At 44.0% G+C, this 17,167-nt stretch overlaps 1 protein-coding gene across 3 annotated transcripts in view; it reads left to right on the plus strand.

Annotated features, from left to right (window-relative positions):
- THRB (thyroid hormone receptor beta) overlaps positions 1 to 17,167 on the plus strand; it is a 463,054-nt gene that overhangs the window by 404,914 nt on the left and 40,973 nt on the right. For all 3 annotated transcript variants that reach the window (XM_004704028.2, XM_045297409.1, XM_045297408.1), the window contains 3 exons: positions 2,286 to 2,386; positions 8,706 to 8,853; positions 11,933 to 12,138. In XM_004704028.2, the coding sequence (XP_004704085.1) occupies positions 2,286 to 2,386; positions 8,706 to 8,853; positions 11,933 to 12,138 (455 nt within the window). The remainder of the gene's footprint in view (positions 1 to 2,285; positions 2,387 to 8,705; positions 8,854 to 11,932; positions 12,139 to 17,167) is intronic.

Consider the following 17,167-nt stretch of genomic DNA (forward strand, 5'->3'; position numbering starts at 1 on the left):
AATCATTTATTGGGGGCTCGTACAACTCTTATCACAATCCATCCATCCATCCATTGTGTCAAGCACTTTTGTACAATGTTTCCCTCATCATTCTCAAAACATTTGCTTCTACTTGAGCCCTTGGTATCAGCACCTCATTTTTTCAAGATGGGAAGTGGTATTTCATTGTGGTTTGATTTTCATTTCCCTAATAACTAATCATGTTGAACATTGTTTTATGTCCTCTCACTGAGGAATAATCAGGGTCGAGGAAACAGAACTTAGTATGTTTATCAAAGCAAAACACAATGTCTCATCTGATTGTGCATCCTAAGCACCTAACACAGTTTGGGGCACACAGTAGATGCTCAATAAGTGTTTCTTGAATTCATGGATGGCTGAATGAGCAAATGATCACAGAAACAATTCCAGTTCCTTTTAATTCTGCCCATGTGCTTCCCAGAATTGTCTTTTCAAAAAAAAAAGTTTGATGAGGGTTTTGAAGCCCTCAAAATGAACTCAACAGATGACTCAAAGTTTGCATGATACAAGTGTAAACAATGAAAAGCTGGAATTTTAAAAAAAAGATAATCCTGTGTATTACCAACTCACCCTTTAAGTCATCCATCACCCTCCCAAGAATATGTTTTTCTAAATTAAAGTCTGAGCAAAAGGAATTAATTTCCTTTTTTATCTTATTTTTTTAAAATCAGTCCTCCGTACTTTGGTTTCATCAAAGTTCGGTGACAATGTCATGGTGAAGCATGCAGTAAGTCGCCTGTCATTTCAACCAGCCTGATCTTCATTGACACCAGTAAGAGTTTAATGAGTCAGGGAAATTCCTAAGAGTGTCATGAATGATTTTTGTTTTCTCAGCCTCCCCCGTCTCCAATAAATCATGCCTTGTTTTAATCGTTCTGGTTCTATCTAAAGTCGTGTGCATCTGTGGGTAACTGTTTCAGTACACAGTAGATGCTAAATAAATGTTCCCTGGAGAAGGACATGTGCTCACTGAATGGAGGGGCAGTGAAAAAAGAGGAAGGCCCTCCACCAGATGTGTTGACAGTGGGCGCCAGCAGAGGCACAGTGGAGAGGAGGGGGCGGGACCAGGAGGCGCCTTGCTCTGCTGTGCATGGCTCACCATAGGTCAGAACTCACTTGAGGGCACCTAACGACAACCTCAGTGGTGAGCAGGTGGCAGGCGCAGAGATGTTTGCCTTTCTGAGTGAGTTCTTCGTGGAGATGCCCCCTGGAGGTGACGGGCAAAAGGCACAATCCATGAAGAGTAGGCTGACTCTTGTTTTCTTGGTAAATTTTAGCTTCCTAGGTCAAGGAATCAAAGCTTATAAACTAATCGTAGAAATGGTAATAAAGGGAGTGATCATGGTAGATTTTCTTTTCTTTTCTTTTTCTTTCTTTTTAAAGAAATTGAACCTCTTATCTCACGTTGCCTAGTATTGGGTTACGTTTCATAAGATCACAAATTTCTCCATGTCCTATGAGATGGCCTTATTCATCCTACTTAGAGTTAACTCTACTTTTTTTAAAGGTAACCATAACGTAAACTGGAGGGCTAGCAGTAAAGAGATCTGGTTTATAGTTTCAGCTGCTACTCCCTGCAGTCCCTGGTGTTGCAGAGAGCGAGCACTCTTGGCTGCTCATCCAAAGATTGGAAGTTTGGGTCTACCAAGAGGCAACTCTGAAGAAAGGCCTGGCGAACTGAAAAATCAGCCGTGAAATCCCTTTGGAGCCCAGTTCTGTCTTGACACACATGGACTTGCAATGAGTCAGGGTCAACTTGGGATTAGCTGGCTTATTAATTTCCAGGGTCACCCTGAGGAAGGCCGAACTTCTGACGGCCTGTTCCTCAACTCAGAGTACTTGATGGTCTCCCACGATATGTCTAGCTATCGGGTTCTCTGAATTAATTTATTTCATGGTGCCTTCATTCCAAAGTAGATCAAGACATCTACAAACAAAAATAAGACATGTGGAGGAGATTGTGTTCTCCAACAGAATAATCCAGGTGTCTCCAATTCTAGCTTCTTCGTGACTCGTGGCCTGCCCGTCTCCTTCCCACCTGCACAGCAGGAGGGATCACGATTTCTCGAAGACAGGCTGAAACCTGGTGTTAACGGTAGAAGTGCTAAGAGACTTCCTGTTTGGTTTTATCAAGCCTTCCAAACACCACCTCCCACCAACCCAATTTTGCCTCCCGCGTGGTGACTTTAACTCTGGTGTATCTGGGTCTTTGACTTTAAGATAACCTGGTTTTTTCACATTCCTCTTTTTGTTCTCCTTCACAGGGTATATACCTAGCTACTTAGACAAGGACGAGCTCTGTGTGGTGTGCGGGGACAAAGCCACGGGGTATCACTACCGCTGCATCACGTGTGAAGGCTGCAAGGTAAATGCCCAGAGTCGAGTGAGCCCAGAGCTCGGCTCCGCGCCAGTCCCTGCCCACTGCCTGCCAAGCACACCTTGTGAAGCTTAGGTTCCAGTTAGGAACCAGTTCCCACGTGCCGGGCCCATGATCCTCCAAGTGTCCGGTTGTGCTCTTCATTTTAGCGTGGCCAAGCATCGCAGCGTTTTACTTCTTTCCCAATTCAAGAATAACTAAAAGACATTTTGCCAAAGTGCAATCAGTGCCATGTTTCTTGAGCTGTGTGCATTTTTTCATGAGGGGAAAGATATAAAATGGGAGAAAAATAATACAACTCTGTAGGTTAAAAATCTAGATGTTTTATCAGATGTTAACATCCCAAGAAATAGCCTTTTCGCCTCCTGTTTCATCTGCACTGTGGAAGGAGCCATTTGCTTTCCCATTGGCTGTGTTCCTCTGGGAGGAACTAGGGGACACCTCTGACGGGAACTCAGAGTCCATTATGCTCTGAACGGATCCAAATTGACTTGCTGCATAGCCTTCAGTCGCTCGGTAAATTCTGGCTGTCCATCAGTTATTTTGCGTCCTGCAGACCCATCTTCAGGAGGTACTTGAAAAGAGTACACTAGTACGCACTTCCCGAAGTGAGCCTGCATTTGCCTACTTAACCATATCCATCAGCAACATTAGCATCTGGTAAATATCTTTTGTTCCAACAAAAGAGCTTAGAACATAAACTCCATTATTCAAGTGAAGTATAATTCAGGGCTGTCTGCAGCATTCTACTAATATTTGATTCATGATTAAGTACTAGTCTTGGAAGTCTTTTTTGTTTTGTTTTGGTGTTTGTTTTTCTTCTTAAATGTTTTGGCTTGTTTGTTTGTTTGTTTGATTGGTTGGTTGGTTGGTTCTGTATATTAAGGGCTAATTGCCACAAAATAGAAACCCTACATCAAAAATGTTGCTAAGATTTATCAAACAATTCTCTTTTCTATCCTCCCTCTCCTATCTCACCTCCTCTGTTCTTCTCCAACCACCTCCTTTTCTCTACTGCTGGCCCCAAACCCAGAAATTTGTTGTGTTCCTTTGGTTTCAGGCTAAGATGTGCCCCAGGGGAAGATCGTCCATGCAAATTGCCTGCTTGCCGTGCAGGAAATTAGGGAGCGCTTACCAAAAATCTGCTAGAACAGTGATGATGCATCCATTGGGAAAAGGTTGTTTCTTAAGGTCCCAAGACTGTTTTTTGAAATGTGAATACCACCTCTTCTCATTCATCCAAACAGCTTTGATCTGGAATTTATTATCTTTTAACAAAGCTTAGGCTAAAGGCTGTCATTATGTTGATGCAAAAAAAAATTTTTTTTTTAAGGAACTAAGTGGTGCTAGTTATAAATAAGTCCGGGCTATTTAATAATTAGGAGACTTGCAGCATATCTCTTGAAAGCACATTTGTATTGGCTTGATTTGAAAGTAATAACACTTCATTACTTTAGGTACATTCTATCATTTCAAAAACCCATAATTTATGCTGGCCTTCTGTCTAAATGAGCTCCAGTTCATAAGATTTTACCTACCCAATTATGCAGCATTGAGATTCTTTTAAATCAGTTGCTAATGGTAAATTTTGAATTCTGGGAAATACTAATGGAAATTCCATTTAATACTCAGCTCCCAGAAGCGATCTCGTTTAGATTGAATATGCCTTACAGAAGACTTACTGCATATTTGTGCTTGACTTAAAGGAGAGGATCTATTAACCGATTTTTCTGTGCCGCATACATCTGCCTGATGATCAAGACATCCACACACCTTTCTCCTTCTAGCAAAATGATAGGGTGTGTATGGCTTTCGATATGAAGAACACCATATAATGGAACACTGCATTTCTCCTTCTCTGTGCCTTCATTATAAAAATCTTCAACAAACCCACATGAACCCAGCCCGTGTGATCAAGTGTCAAAGGAATGAGGTATCAGGCATCAAAGAACAAAAAATCAAATCATCGTGAATGAGGGGGAGTGCAGATTGGGGACCCAAGGCAACTGCACATCCCCTTACAGAAGGGTCTCGGGGAGGAGATGAGCCAGTCAGGGTGCAGTGTAGCAATGATGAAACATACAACTTTCCTCTAGTTCCTAAATGCTTCCTTCCTTTCCTCCTCCCCCCCTATCATGATCCCAATTCTACCTTACAAATCTGGCTAGGCCAGAGGATGTACACTGGTACAGATAGGAACTGGAAACACAGGGAATCCAGGTCAGATGATCCCTTCAGGACCAGTGTTGAGAGTGGTGATACCAGGAGGGTGAAGGGAGGGTGGGGTGGAAAGGAGGAACCGATTACAAAGATCTACATATAACTTCCTCCCTGGGGGACAGACTACAGAATAGTGGGTGAAGGGAGACATCGGACAGTGTAAGATATGATAAAATAATAATAATGTCTAAATTATCAAGGGTTCATGAGGGAGGGGGGAGCAAGGAGGGAAGGGATAAAATGAGGAGCTGATACCAAGGGCTCAAATAAAAAACAAATGTTTTGAGAATGATGATGGCAACAAATGTGCTTCACACAATGCATGTATGTATGGATTACGGTAAGAGTTGTACAAGCCCCCAATAAAATGATTACATTTTTGTTTAATCTTCTTCCTAAATCAGTTGCCACCATCACAGAATCAGAAGGGGGCCTTTCTAGGGTGGTTCTATGATCTTGTTTAATACAATGGCAAAACATCTTAGAAAGAGACAAAAGCATTTTTTCGGATGAAAGAGTTGTTGCGAGGAAGGTCAAAAGTGGACCAGGTCAGGCTTCACAGACTGTTTATTCAGTGCTGCAGGCGAAAAGGATTTCTGTCCATGCGCCCATGTTCATGGCCACGGTCCTCTCTGCCTCTTTTCCCAGAGGACAGTACAGCGCTTTCGGAGACGTTGTTTGTTGCGATGTGCCATTTCTGTCTACAGCTTTGATGGAAAGAATTCTGACATGATCCCACAACAAACCTTTTCTTTCTGGAAGCCTCCAAGCGTTCGTAACATCTGTCCACATGTTGAACTACACCTATGACACTTGGCTCCTTATAACCTGGTCTCCCATTCTTTTCAGAATGCAGACAAGCAAGTACAAAGTTGATTGATAAAAGCAAGGTCTCTGGTTATCAACAAATCATCAGGTTCCGGGCTGCAAAGGAAAAAAAAATCATCAATTAAAAAAATATTATGTTTCTATTCATTCCCTAGGATATTTCTCTTACCAGTTTTCCATTTTCATAAATTGACTATTTAGCACGTGTTCAATTTCATTACTTTTAAAAAGGAAAGGCCCTTTCAAAGGAAGTGGTTCCTCATTATCTGCCAAATAGGATTTTACTGTAGGGTAGAATTCTCACTGCCATCGAGGCAATTCTGACTCACAGTGACCCTATAGGACAGAGTAAAACTGTCCCTGTGGGTTTTAGAGACTGTAGTTCTTTGGGGGAGTCAAAAGCCTCATCTTTCACCTGTGGAGTGACTGGTGGTTTCAAACTGCTAGCCTTGTGGTTAGCCTCACCTGTGCCTAGGGAAGCCTTAAACGGAGTTTGGTCCCTCAAGTCTATAGAAAAGTCACTGGAGGCAGACCACCAAAAAGATGAAACTGTGAATAGCAGAGCTAGCCAGCTCAACTCCTTTTAGGAAATCAGCAAAGTATAAATTACATAGTTGGTTCTGTTAAAAAGTATGCACAGCAGCCCTTTTAGAGTGTTAGTTACCTACTGGGCCAGCTCAGACCCTTCAGCTTGCCCCCAGTGGGAATGGGAGTCACATTAGCATAGGAGCGAGGAAGGATCCAGGCAGCAATCAGCTGTAGCATCTCTATAGCAACAGACAGCAGTCTCACCGCTGCCTTGGGTTTCAGATTTCCACCTTCGGGAAACTTTGCCTCCTCTGGAAGGAGGTCAGCTACTGTACTTCACCCCTCCTCGTCGGTGACATTTCTTCTTGCCAGGAGTTTCTGGGTTTTGTTTGCCCTCTAGGCAAGGACACCCTTGAAGGATAGTTTAAACAGAGGGTCATGAAGACTCACGAGCAAGGTTTCCAGGGAAGGTTGGTGTTTTTTTCACTCTGGGGCAACCCTGACATTCATGCTCTGTTTGATTCGGCGGATCTCATAAGAACAAGTCGTGTCGACATGTTCAAGTAAATAGGCTGAACTTTTGTAATTATGCAAAACTCAAATATGAACGACAGACTTTCTGCTAGAACTTGAACAATGGCAGCCCTAGGGATTTGCACACACGTCTCCCAATCCAATCCATTAGCCTCTGTGATTTCTGGCATTTTTCCATTTAATGTTGCTTTGCCCAATACAAAATCTTACTGTTGATCTTTTCATTATTAGGGAGAGCTTTTAAGTGCATCTGAATGAGGACTATGTAACTCTGTATAGGCACATGATCGGGGCCAAGGACGATTACATAGAATCATCCAAAGTTGGACTCATCGAGCTAGGCCGGCTGGTCTTCGGCTGCATCGTTTATCTAACAGCATCAAGCTTCCATTCACGATTCGCTCTCAGCCTTGTCGTTCCCTGCTGCTCCAGCAAAAGCAGATCTAACCAAGGTTTTATTAGGGGCAGATGGGAGGAGACTAATGATAATTTGTTTATCTTAAACATTTAAATAATACAGTAAAGTTGGTTTCTGCGTATAGCATTTAAACGGCTAAGTAAATAAGATTCTGGGTCTTAACTCCCTGATCCAGGCTTTATGCAAACATATATTTCCCATTTGATTTTGGATAAGTGATTTAACCTCTTGAAAGCTTAGGGTGTTTTGTTCTTTTTAATCCATACAACAAGCATATGAAGAATACATAAGGTTGTGGAGAAGGAGCCCCTAATGGTGTAGTGGTTTCATTGTCACCTCGATGTCAGCAGTTCGAGCCGCCAGCCACTCCAGGGAAGAAAGACAGGGCTTTCTACTCCCGTAAAGAGTGACAGTCTCAGACACTCACAGGGGCAGTTCTACCCTGTCCTACAGGATCGCTAAGAGTGGGCATCCCCTCCCTGGCAGTGAGTGAAGGTTGTGGGACAGGGAGTTATCGCTTATCGGAATGCTCCTACCACCGATCACCAAGTGCTCTCACAACCTATGCCACTTGCAATGATTCATTCAACAGAAGTACGGTTACTGAAACCTAGAGATCCTGTCCGGAAGATCCCAGCCTGGCACAATCTCACAACTGTTCTCTGAGTCTCCCACGCCTGCAACCAAGTAGTGTTCTCAAAGTCCTTCACAGGCATTCCCCAAAGTGGCCTGTACCAGGTGCCCACACCGCTCTAGAAATGCCTCAGGAAAGGAGAAAATATACGGAGCTTGTAAGTGTAAAGCTGGGGGAAAGCAATGTTATAATAAAGGTGATTGTCGAACATCATGATGACTATATTTCATGTCACTAAATTGTGCACATAAAACAGGTCAAAATGGCAAATGTATTGTTTTAGAGCTACTTAGCACACAAAAATATTCCCTTTTTAAAAAAAAAAAGGTTGTTCGTAAAAGGGGAAACCCCACCTGCAATGAGCTACAGGAACAAAATGTTAGAGAACCTGGAACGGTCTCTTCCTCAAGGACTGTTGTTTGAAGGGCTACGGGAGCTGCTCATGGCCATTTCCAAGGTCACAAACGACCTGAAAGGCAGTCGAGGCATCCACTTTATTATCAACTAATTGATTAATTAGCACAAGTGTCCAACGCATTTATTCCCCAGTCTAAAGGAGCTAACTTTTTCTTCGTGGTTTAACTTAGCAGTATAATTTTGGAACCCTGTAAAATGAAATCATATAATTTATTTATATTACCCAATGTCAAGAGAAAGAGTCCTGGTGGTGGAGTGGTTATGAATTGGGCTGTGCTCTGAAAGGTCAGCAGTTCAAAACCACCAAGCACTCTGAGAGGGAACGATGGGGCGTTCTACTCCCACAAACAGTTAAACTCTCAGAAACCCACAGATTCGGATCATAGGGTCACCGTGAGTCAGCCTCAATTTGGTGACAATGAGTTTGACTTTTGGTTTTTTCAATGTTTAGGGGAAAAAATGAAATCTGAAATAAATATCAGATTTCTCCATTTGCCTATTTTCCCTGAATAAATGCCAAAAGATATCAAATCTGTAGTCCTATGACAGCCCTTCAGCTCATGCTTAGATTTCTTCATACCCAACTCTCCTATAATTCAGTGTATAGAGCTAGAGGCTCATTTAGAAGGTCCACCTCAACTAATCTCAGTCATATAACACAACATTCTAAAGTCATTTACTTCCAGAAAATATGAAACTGCTCCTTCAGGTCTTTCTTTCTCATGCAGGGTTTCTTCAGAAGAACCATTCAGAAAAATCTCCATCCGTCCTATTCCTGTAAATATGAAGGAAAATGTGTCATAGACAAAGTGACTCGGAATCAGTGCCAGGAATGTCGCTTTAAAAAATGCATCTATGTCGGCATGGCAACAGATTGTAAGTAGCGTTTCTTCCATTGCTTCTTATTCAAGGAGGGTTGATTAGGGAAGGGCTTGGTTCAAGGAAATCAACCTGATGCAAAAGCAAGCCTGAGCCGGTGTGGGCAGAGGAGAGATGATTGTTCTCCCACAGCCCCTCCCCGCCCTCAAGTCAGCCCTGCCTGAAAAGGGAGGTGGGAGCCTTTCCTGGGTGGTTTCCATTCACTAGGACGACAGGCCCTCTTCTTCCCTTGTCAGCTGCTAACTCTCAAGGTGCAGTGAAGGTAGGTGCGGCAGAGTCATTCAATGACCCCTATTGTGTTAGTGGGAACTAACGGTTGGCAGCACTAGGAGACCCACTACAAATGAGGGGTGTGGGCCATTTACCTTGAAGAGGACCGTTTTTATACGCAGTCTTCACGCAGTGAGAGCCAGACGAATCCGCATGGTTTTCCCAGGCAGAAGCGGGGATCTGTTCTATGGACATGTTTGGAAGACAGGGCCCTGGCAGAAAACATTGCGTTCAGAAGCTTCTAAAGAGTGTGAAGTTGCCTGCTTTGCATGAGTCACCCTGCAGTTGGTTGGTTGTTATATTTTTAACCATAAAGACATTCGAGCTAAAGTCATTTACCCAGTTTTCTAAGTGCCGAAGCATAGGGTGGTGAGCTTAACCCATGGGGTCTCCTCTGTCCAGTGTGTGAAGGGATTTACACCACTTCAATTAATGTAACAATAAAAATATCCATCACGACATTCAGAATGTGTGCCCCCCCTTTTGTCAGACATTAAGGATTTCTATTGGCCTACATTTTGAACGCATCAATGAGGGCGTCCAACTTTTAGATGACAAAGAAGAACAGAGAGAGGGAGGATGAGAGGGAAATGAAGATTTTATTTTCCTCATGGAAGAGGAAATAGTTTAGCTTACTCTTATGTGGTGAACAGGATTCTGAGCTCAAACAGGAAATCTATGGAATATTCCAGATGTCTCACTTTAAAAAGCAATCAGAATAGAACCTCAAGAAAGGAAGAGGGGGTGTCACTCTGGAAATGAGGTCAATCCCCACCTCTGACTGATGTGTTCTTTGTCTATATCATGTAAAGGTTTTTAGCGCTGCCAACCCTGGGGAAATGTTTGGACATACGGGGACAATGATGCTATATTGAGCTGTTCACATTGAAGGCCCACAGTATAGTTTCATTGAGAAGTTAAAGACGCGAGTGTTTAGGAGAGTGAAATATTCAGAGTATGATTCCAATGGAGTGCATTTTACTTGCTTGCAAGGGCTCAGGTTTTATCATCAGAAAACTTCTGTTCAGTTACCAAGATCTGCCACTACCAAACGGTGTGACCGAGACCCCAGCAGTAAGCTCACCACCTGTCCCATAAGGTTGTTTTCACAAATAAATTAGGTAACACACGCTGCACTTGAAAACAAACAAACAAGCAGGGGTAGTGTTACTGGCCATTCCTCCTCTCTTTAGTGAGTGGTCAGAGTGCTTTCCCAGGGCTCCTTCCTATCTTCCACGTTTGTAGACCCATGACTTGGACCCTCCAGTCGGATGGAGGCAATCTGGGGCTTCATGACGCTCCTTGTGGATCATCTGGGTACCTTGATGCTGTTCCTCCCTCTGGGTCTACTTTTTGTTCTTTTCCTGTCAGGCCACCCCCTCTCCAGGAAATGGCCCTAGGACAGTGGTTCTCAACCTTCCTAATGCTGTGACCCTTTCATACAGCTCCTCACGTTGTGATGACTCCCCAACCATACAATTTTCACTGCTGCTTCATAACTGTAATTTTGCTATTGTTGTGAATCAGGCGACCCCTGTGAAAGGGTCGTTAGACTCCCAAAGGGGTCGCGACCCACAAGTTGAGAACCACTGCCCTAGGACAATGGCTCCTTGTGGTGTCCTGCACTGGAGTCAGGACCCCCGTCTTTTCCTCGGTGCTGCCATAAACTTGCTGTGGGATCTGGGGTGAGGTACGACCTCTCTGGTGTAATTGCCTCCTTTTGAAATGAGAGTGTTGGACTAAATAAGAGCTAAGGCTCATTCCAGTTCTGAAATACTTTGACTATGCAGTAGAAAACAGGAGCCTTTCTGTCCTCTTGATCATTACCAAGAGTCTGGCGAAATGGTCCGTTTTGGAAATTAATCACAGAAGGTTTCTTGCTACCTGCTCTTCTTATTTCCCACTTGCACAAATGATATAATTCATGGCTACATTTACCTAGCAATCTATATGGCAGGTATACCAGATATGCGATTACATCGAATGTCCTGTGAAGTAGGGATTCATGCTCTCATTTTATAGAGGAATAAGTGACCACTCAGAGACCCTAAATAACTTACGAGTCACACCAACCTGAGTCCCTCTAGATCCCAAACCGTGAGCTCTGTGTTCACCGTCAGGTAGAAACGTAGTGCAAAGGGAGGCGCGTGAGGCCCAGATAGATCCAGTTGCATTAGGTGAGACCGTAAGGAAGCCATGGAGAGTTAGGGTCCTGTTTCCTCGCAGGAGGGGCTCCCTAGCTTCCCATTTCTCTCTGCAGAACTGTTCTGTAAATGCATGTTCTTTTATGAAAAAAAAAACTTTTTTTTAATCAATTGCTATCAAATTGATTCTGGCCTCTGGCAACTTCCTGTGTGTCAGAGTAGAATCGCGCTCCATGCTGTGTTTAATGTCTGACATGTCAGAAATCGAGAGCCAGGGGTTTTGTTCCACCTTGCCTCTGGGTGAGATGGACCCTCCACACGGTCCCCTGGCAGCCAGGTGTGTAAACGCTCTAATCATTGTAGGGGAAGAAGGAAAGCAGAGTTCTTCAGAGGGAATTCGATGATTGACTGATGAAGTCCATCTGTTCTCTTCTGATTTAAGAGCGAGGCCCAAGGCTATTGACCAGCTTCACTCAGGGCTTTGCTTTAAAAAGCAGGCCAGAATTTAGGATTTCAACCTCCAGGCTCTGTGATGAGCAATGGCTGGTTAAGCACCACCTCAGCCCAGGGTGGGGTCCCAACCCCCTTTCACAGCCCCCCCCCCACCCACGCACACGCTGAGGCTCCACGTGTGTATATTGTCTCCTCGCTCTCCCCCCCAGTGGTGCTGGATGACAGCAAGCGGCTGGCAAAAAGGAAGCTGATCGAGGAGAACCGGGAGAAGAGGCGGCGGGAAGAGCTACAGAAATCCATGGGGCACAAGCCGGAGCCCACGGACGAGGAGTGGGAGCTCATCAAAACGGTCACGGAAGCCCACGTGGCCACCAATGCCCAAGGCAGCCACTGGAAACAGAAGCGGAAATTCCTGGTAAGGCCCCCTTGCCCCTAGGAGCCTAGGCCGCTCGCCAGGCACTTTCTCCCGCGATCCCTCGCTGTCACAGCTCCAGGGACAGGGACAGGGCTCCATGTTGTTGAGAAGGAAATGAGCTAACTCATGGGCCAGGATTTGAAGCCAGGGCTGTAAGAGAATAGACTCCTACCAACTTTCAGAAGCTTTATGGAGTTCTGAAGCCGTTTCTTCTTAGGCCACCTCAATTCAGCTTGCCCTCACGCTCTACCGAGGCACGAGTGCCGTCCTTTATCTGCCGGTTTTTCTTTGTATACCCATGTCTTCCCTCCATCGCTGAGTATGCTCGAAACTGCCTCCAAATTACCCACTCTAAAAGAATCCTTAAAATGACGTGTCCTCAAATATGTTTTTATATCAATAGAAATTTAAATGCTGGGATGAAAATAAATGAAATTGAGTCCCAAAAGGTGATGGGAATGCGGAGCCCTGGCACCAGCTGTTCCTGGGTCTATTTAGAGCTCGGGGGCACATGAGAGCACCCACCCCCCCCAGCAGAACTAGAGGGTATAGTATTGTTATTATTACCTTTGGAACACAACAGGAACATTATGAAGGATGTTTTTGTTATTATTAAAGGCATACAACAACGATCTTAAAGGACATTGGTTAAAAAAGTAATAATTTTTTTAAGGAAATTGATGGCATGCGTGGGATTACCCATACTCCACCTGCCCTCAAACAACTAGGCTCACCATTACAATGAAGTGGCTTCTGACCCACTTTGTGGGTGGCCTCCTCTAACAACAACATTAACAAACACATGGTCCTTACCATGTGCCAGATACTCTCCCAAGCACTTGCTTTGCTACACCTGTCCTGGGGGCAGAAACTATTAGGATCTCCTTGTTACAGGTGCAGGAATGAGGCAGAGCAATTCAGCCACCTTGCCCAAGCCCCCACAGCTGGTGGTGATGGAAGCAGACCAGCTCCAAATTGTCTGCTTGCTCATAACCACTACACTATGCAAATTCACCACCTGTGCAAACTCCAAAAACCCTCCCTATGTCACAGGCTATTGTACAAGGGTGGGGAGTCTTGTAGGGCCTTGATCTTGCAATACCACTCTTACCATGGTAGACCTGCCAGGAAAGTGGAAAACCACAATTCTTGATGGAGCAGTTTTAATCCACAGATAGCACAGCAAGATAGAGTCATGGCTAGGCCAAGCTTAAGGCTGTCCCTTTGTCCTCTGTGCCAGCCCTAAAGGGACATTGTGGAAACCAGGCCCAGTCTTGGCACGGCGGTCTGATATCTGAGTAGTGACTAGGCTGATTTGCAGGTAGAAAGTTAAGGGCACATCCTAGACTCCTCGTCAAGAATGTTACATGTTGATTTCCTTTACTCCCCCAAATATACTAGTATTAATGAAATCAATTTTAGTGGCCACAAAAGGGCTTCTTTTCAAACTCCAAAGATTTGTTCTTTTATAAAGAAGCACTTACTGAGCACCTAGTCTGTGGCAGGAAATGAGCAAGTCAGCCTTTGTCCCTGGAGCTCACTTGCTCATGGCAGGAGACAGACAATACAATGGTTCTCAACCTGGGGGTCGCGACCCCTTTGAGGGTCGATCAACCTTTCACAGGGGTCGCCTAAGACCATTAAAAAACATATTTCCAAAAAAAATTAAAAAAAAAAAACAAAACATATTTCCAATGGTCTTAGGAACAGAGACACCACTCCTCTATCCTCTCCAGGAGGGTCCGCCCACATGCAGATAGACCCACCTACGAGGACCCAGCATGAAGAGTGTGACCCACGCTACACCATGCTTCAAGATAAAATTTCATTTATTTGTAATCAGAAATAAGTATTTCGCAATATGTAATTACATATTGTTTAGTGATTCATTACTGTGCTTTCATTATGTTCACTTTGTAACAATGAAAAAGACATCCTGCCCATCAGATATTTACATGACGATGCATACCAGTAGCAAAATGACAGTTGTGAAGTAGCAGCAAAAATAATGTATGTGCCATGAGGCACTGTATGAAAGGGTCGCAGCATGAGGAAGGGTGAGAACCACTGGGTTAGACAGATCAAGAGAACTGCATGTGGTGGTGTCAGGTGCCGTGCAGTGCATTCCAGTACCACAGGACACACCGCCACCCTCTCCTGCACCATCCTCAAAATTCTCCTTCTCTTTCTCTCCTGTCTTTTTAATGACCTTTTACTTTTTCATGAATGATGGCCTTGATGTCCTCTCACAGCTCAGCAGGTCTTCCGTCACGAGTGTTTAATGCATCAAATCTGTTCGGGGGATGTTCTCAGAATTCAAGTGGGATAGACTCGGTCGTACTTTGGCTCTTGTGGACTTGTTCTCATTGTCTTCAGCTTCCTCTTGAACTTACATATGAGCAATTGATGGTCTGTTCCACAGTCAGCCGGTGGCCCGGTTTGGCCTTCCTATGTTGAGCTTCTCCATCTTCTCTTCGCACAGATGTAGTCCATTTCATTTGTGTGTATTCAATCTGGAGAAACCCAGGTGTCTAGGTGCTTTTGTGTTGTTGAGACAAGGTATTTGCTTTGAACAAGTCATTGGTCTTGCCAAATTCTATCCTGTGATCTCCAGCTTTTCCATCACAAAGACCCTATTTTCCGATGACAGTTCCTTCCTCTGTTTCTAACTTTTACATTCTAATGGCCATAACGATCCCTGCATTTTGATTGCATGTTTGATCTATTTCCACCTGAAATTGGTGGTAGAATTCTTCAAATTCTGCAATTCTGGCTTTGGAGGTTGGTGCATACATTTGAATAATAGTTGTATCGAATGGATTTCCTCATTGAAGGATAGACACTGTCATGTCACAGATAGCATTGTACTTCAGGATCGATCTTGAAATGTCTTTTTGCCAATGACTGCAATGCTAGTCCTCTTGGTCATGGCATTCCCAGCATGGTGAGCCACACCCTGATTCAGAATGACCAACACTATCCATTTCAGCTCACTCAGCTACAACATTAAGCTTTATGCATTTCATTTCATTTCTGACAACTTCACATTTTAATAGGTTCATACTTATTATGCTCTACATTCCAATTAATAATTGATATTTTCAGCTTTTTAAAAAAATCATTTTATTGGGGGACTCATACAACTCTGTTTTTTTCCCTTGATAATATCTGTAATTTATCTATTTATTTTAAAAACCATTTTTGGGGGCGCTCATACAACTCTTATCACAATCCATCCATCCATCCATCCATGGTGTCAAGCACATTTGTACATTTGTTCCCCTTCATCGTTCTCAAAACATTTGCTTTCTACTTGAGCCCTTGAGATCAGCTCCTCATTTTTTTCCCTCCCTCAATATTCGCAGCTCTTTCTTCTCATTTTGAGCGGTGCCTCGAGATGAAAGTGCTGAAGGCTTTCCTCCGGCAGGCTCGACTCCATCCTCCTCATCCGGGTGGAGTCCATTTTGGAAAGGCAGCCCTTCCTCGGTCATATGTTTTAGGGACTTCAGACCTGAGGGTCTCATCTCCTGACACTGTGTCTGACGATGTTCGGCTTCTCTTCATTAGGTTTTCAGTAACGAATAATGTTTCGATGCTATCTGTAGAGTTTTCAGCCACTAACTCCTCGCACGGATGTGGGCAAGCTATTCCTTCTTCTTGATTGCTCTTTGTCTGGAAGCTCTGCTGGAATCTGTTCACTTTGGGTGACCCTGCTGGTATTTGAAATACCGCTGACATAGCTTCCAGCATCACAACAACTCACAAGGCCCCAGAGTACAACAGACTGACAGACAGGTCGTGGAAATGAATTTGTGGTTGGCAATGAAGGCATAGGCATGATGGAACGGGATAATTATGAATTGATGTAGAAGAGAGGCTTCACTTCTCTACACAGCATGGTCAGGCAATGCCTCTTTGCACTGCGCCTGAAAGCTGAGAAATGAATGCTATAAAGCAAAATATAAAGAAACCTCTTCACACTCCATAGTCTTCTGTCAAGAGAGCACAATGTCTAGTCATTAGAAACAGCCTTGAGGTCTGCATCTTCAACTTCAAGACTTCTAGTGAATTATGTAGACCTTTGATCTGTTAAAGAAATTCTCGCTCTTGGTCCAAATAGGAATAACTACTTCTGCAGGTCATTTTGTTCTTACAAGTACCTGGAGGCATTTAGAAGGCCTCCATGGTCCCATCTGTCTCTTCAATGAACCTCGTTTCTATCAGCTAATCCTCTCCTGTGCCTGGGCTCACAGCTGCATCTTCAGGTCCAGGGAAGAAGGACCACATTTCGTTCACTATTATCACCTCAGAGTCTGTCTCATCTATGGAAGCTTGTGGTAGCTTGTGTCCATGACTGTTACCATCAAATTCTTGCCTCTAGTATATGCAGTCATATTTCTCTCACTGAGAGATAGAGTCAATGCCTCTGCTCCGGTGATGCCTGCAAAACATGAGTTTGGGCAGACACAGGCCTTGAGTAACTATTAAGGCTGAGTTCTAAGACTCCTTGTGGCTTTTGCCAGTTATTTTGGGAGCGTAAGCTGCCCGATTTCCCTCAGGCAGGCCAACTGCCGTGAGGAAGCCCAAGCTAGCCTTGGGAAGGGCAATGTAGAAAGCGAGATTCTCAACCAAGCCAGGCACGAGCATGCAAAGAAGAAGGGTTCAGATGGTCCCACTGGACAGCAGGGTTATGTGAGACCCCTAACTAGGACCACCCACCTGGACCTATGACTCCTCACAACTCTGAGAGGGAATTCAAACATGTTGTTTTAAGTCAGTACACTTTCAGGGGGTTTATCACCCAGAAATTGATAGCCGGAATGGAACCCAATTCCTATTTGCTAAGCTGACCGTTCCACTCCTAGCCCATCCTCAGAGGCAGTACAGTTAAGCCCTGTTTTTTAATTTAAATATGTAAAATTTACATATTTACACAGAGGCCTGACAGAAGGTCGACTCCAAATTAAGTATTTATGCTCAGGGTGAAAATTGTATTGTTTGAGTAGTGAATTATTCCTGTAAGAACCCA

The sequence above is a fragment of the Echinops telfairi genome, unplaced genomic scaffold (genome assembly GCF_000313985.2).
Source record: "Echinops telfairi isolate 266 unplaced genomic scaffold, ASM31398v2 ScPeMD7_7420;HRSCAF=8458, whole genome shotgun sequence".
In the NCBI taxonomy this organism is placed as follows: domain Eukaryota; kingdom Metazoa; phylum Chordata; class Mammalia; order Afrosoricida; family Tenrecidae; genus Echinops; species Echinops telfairi.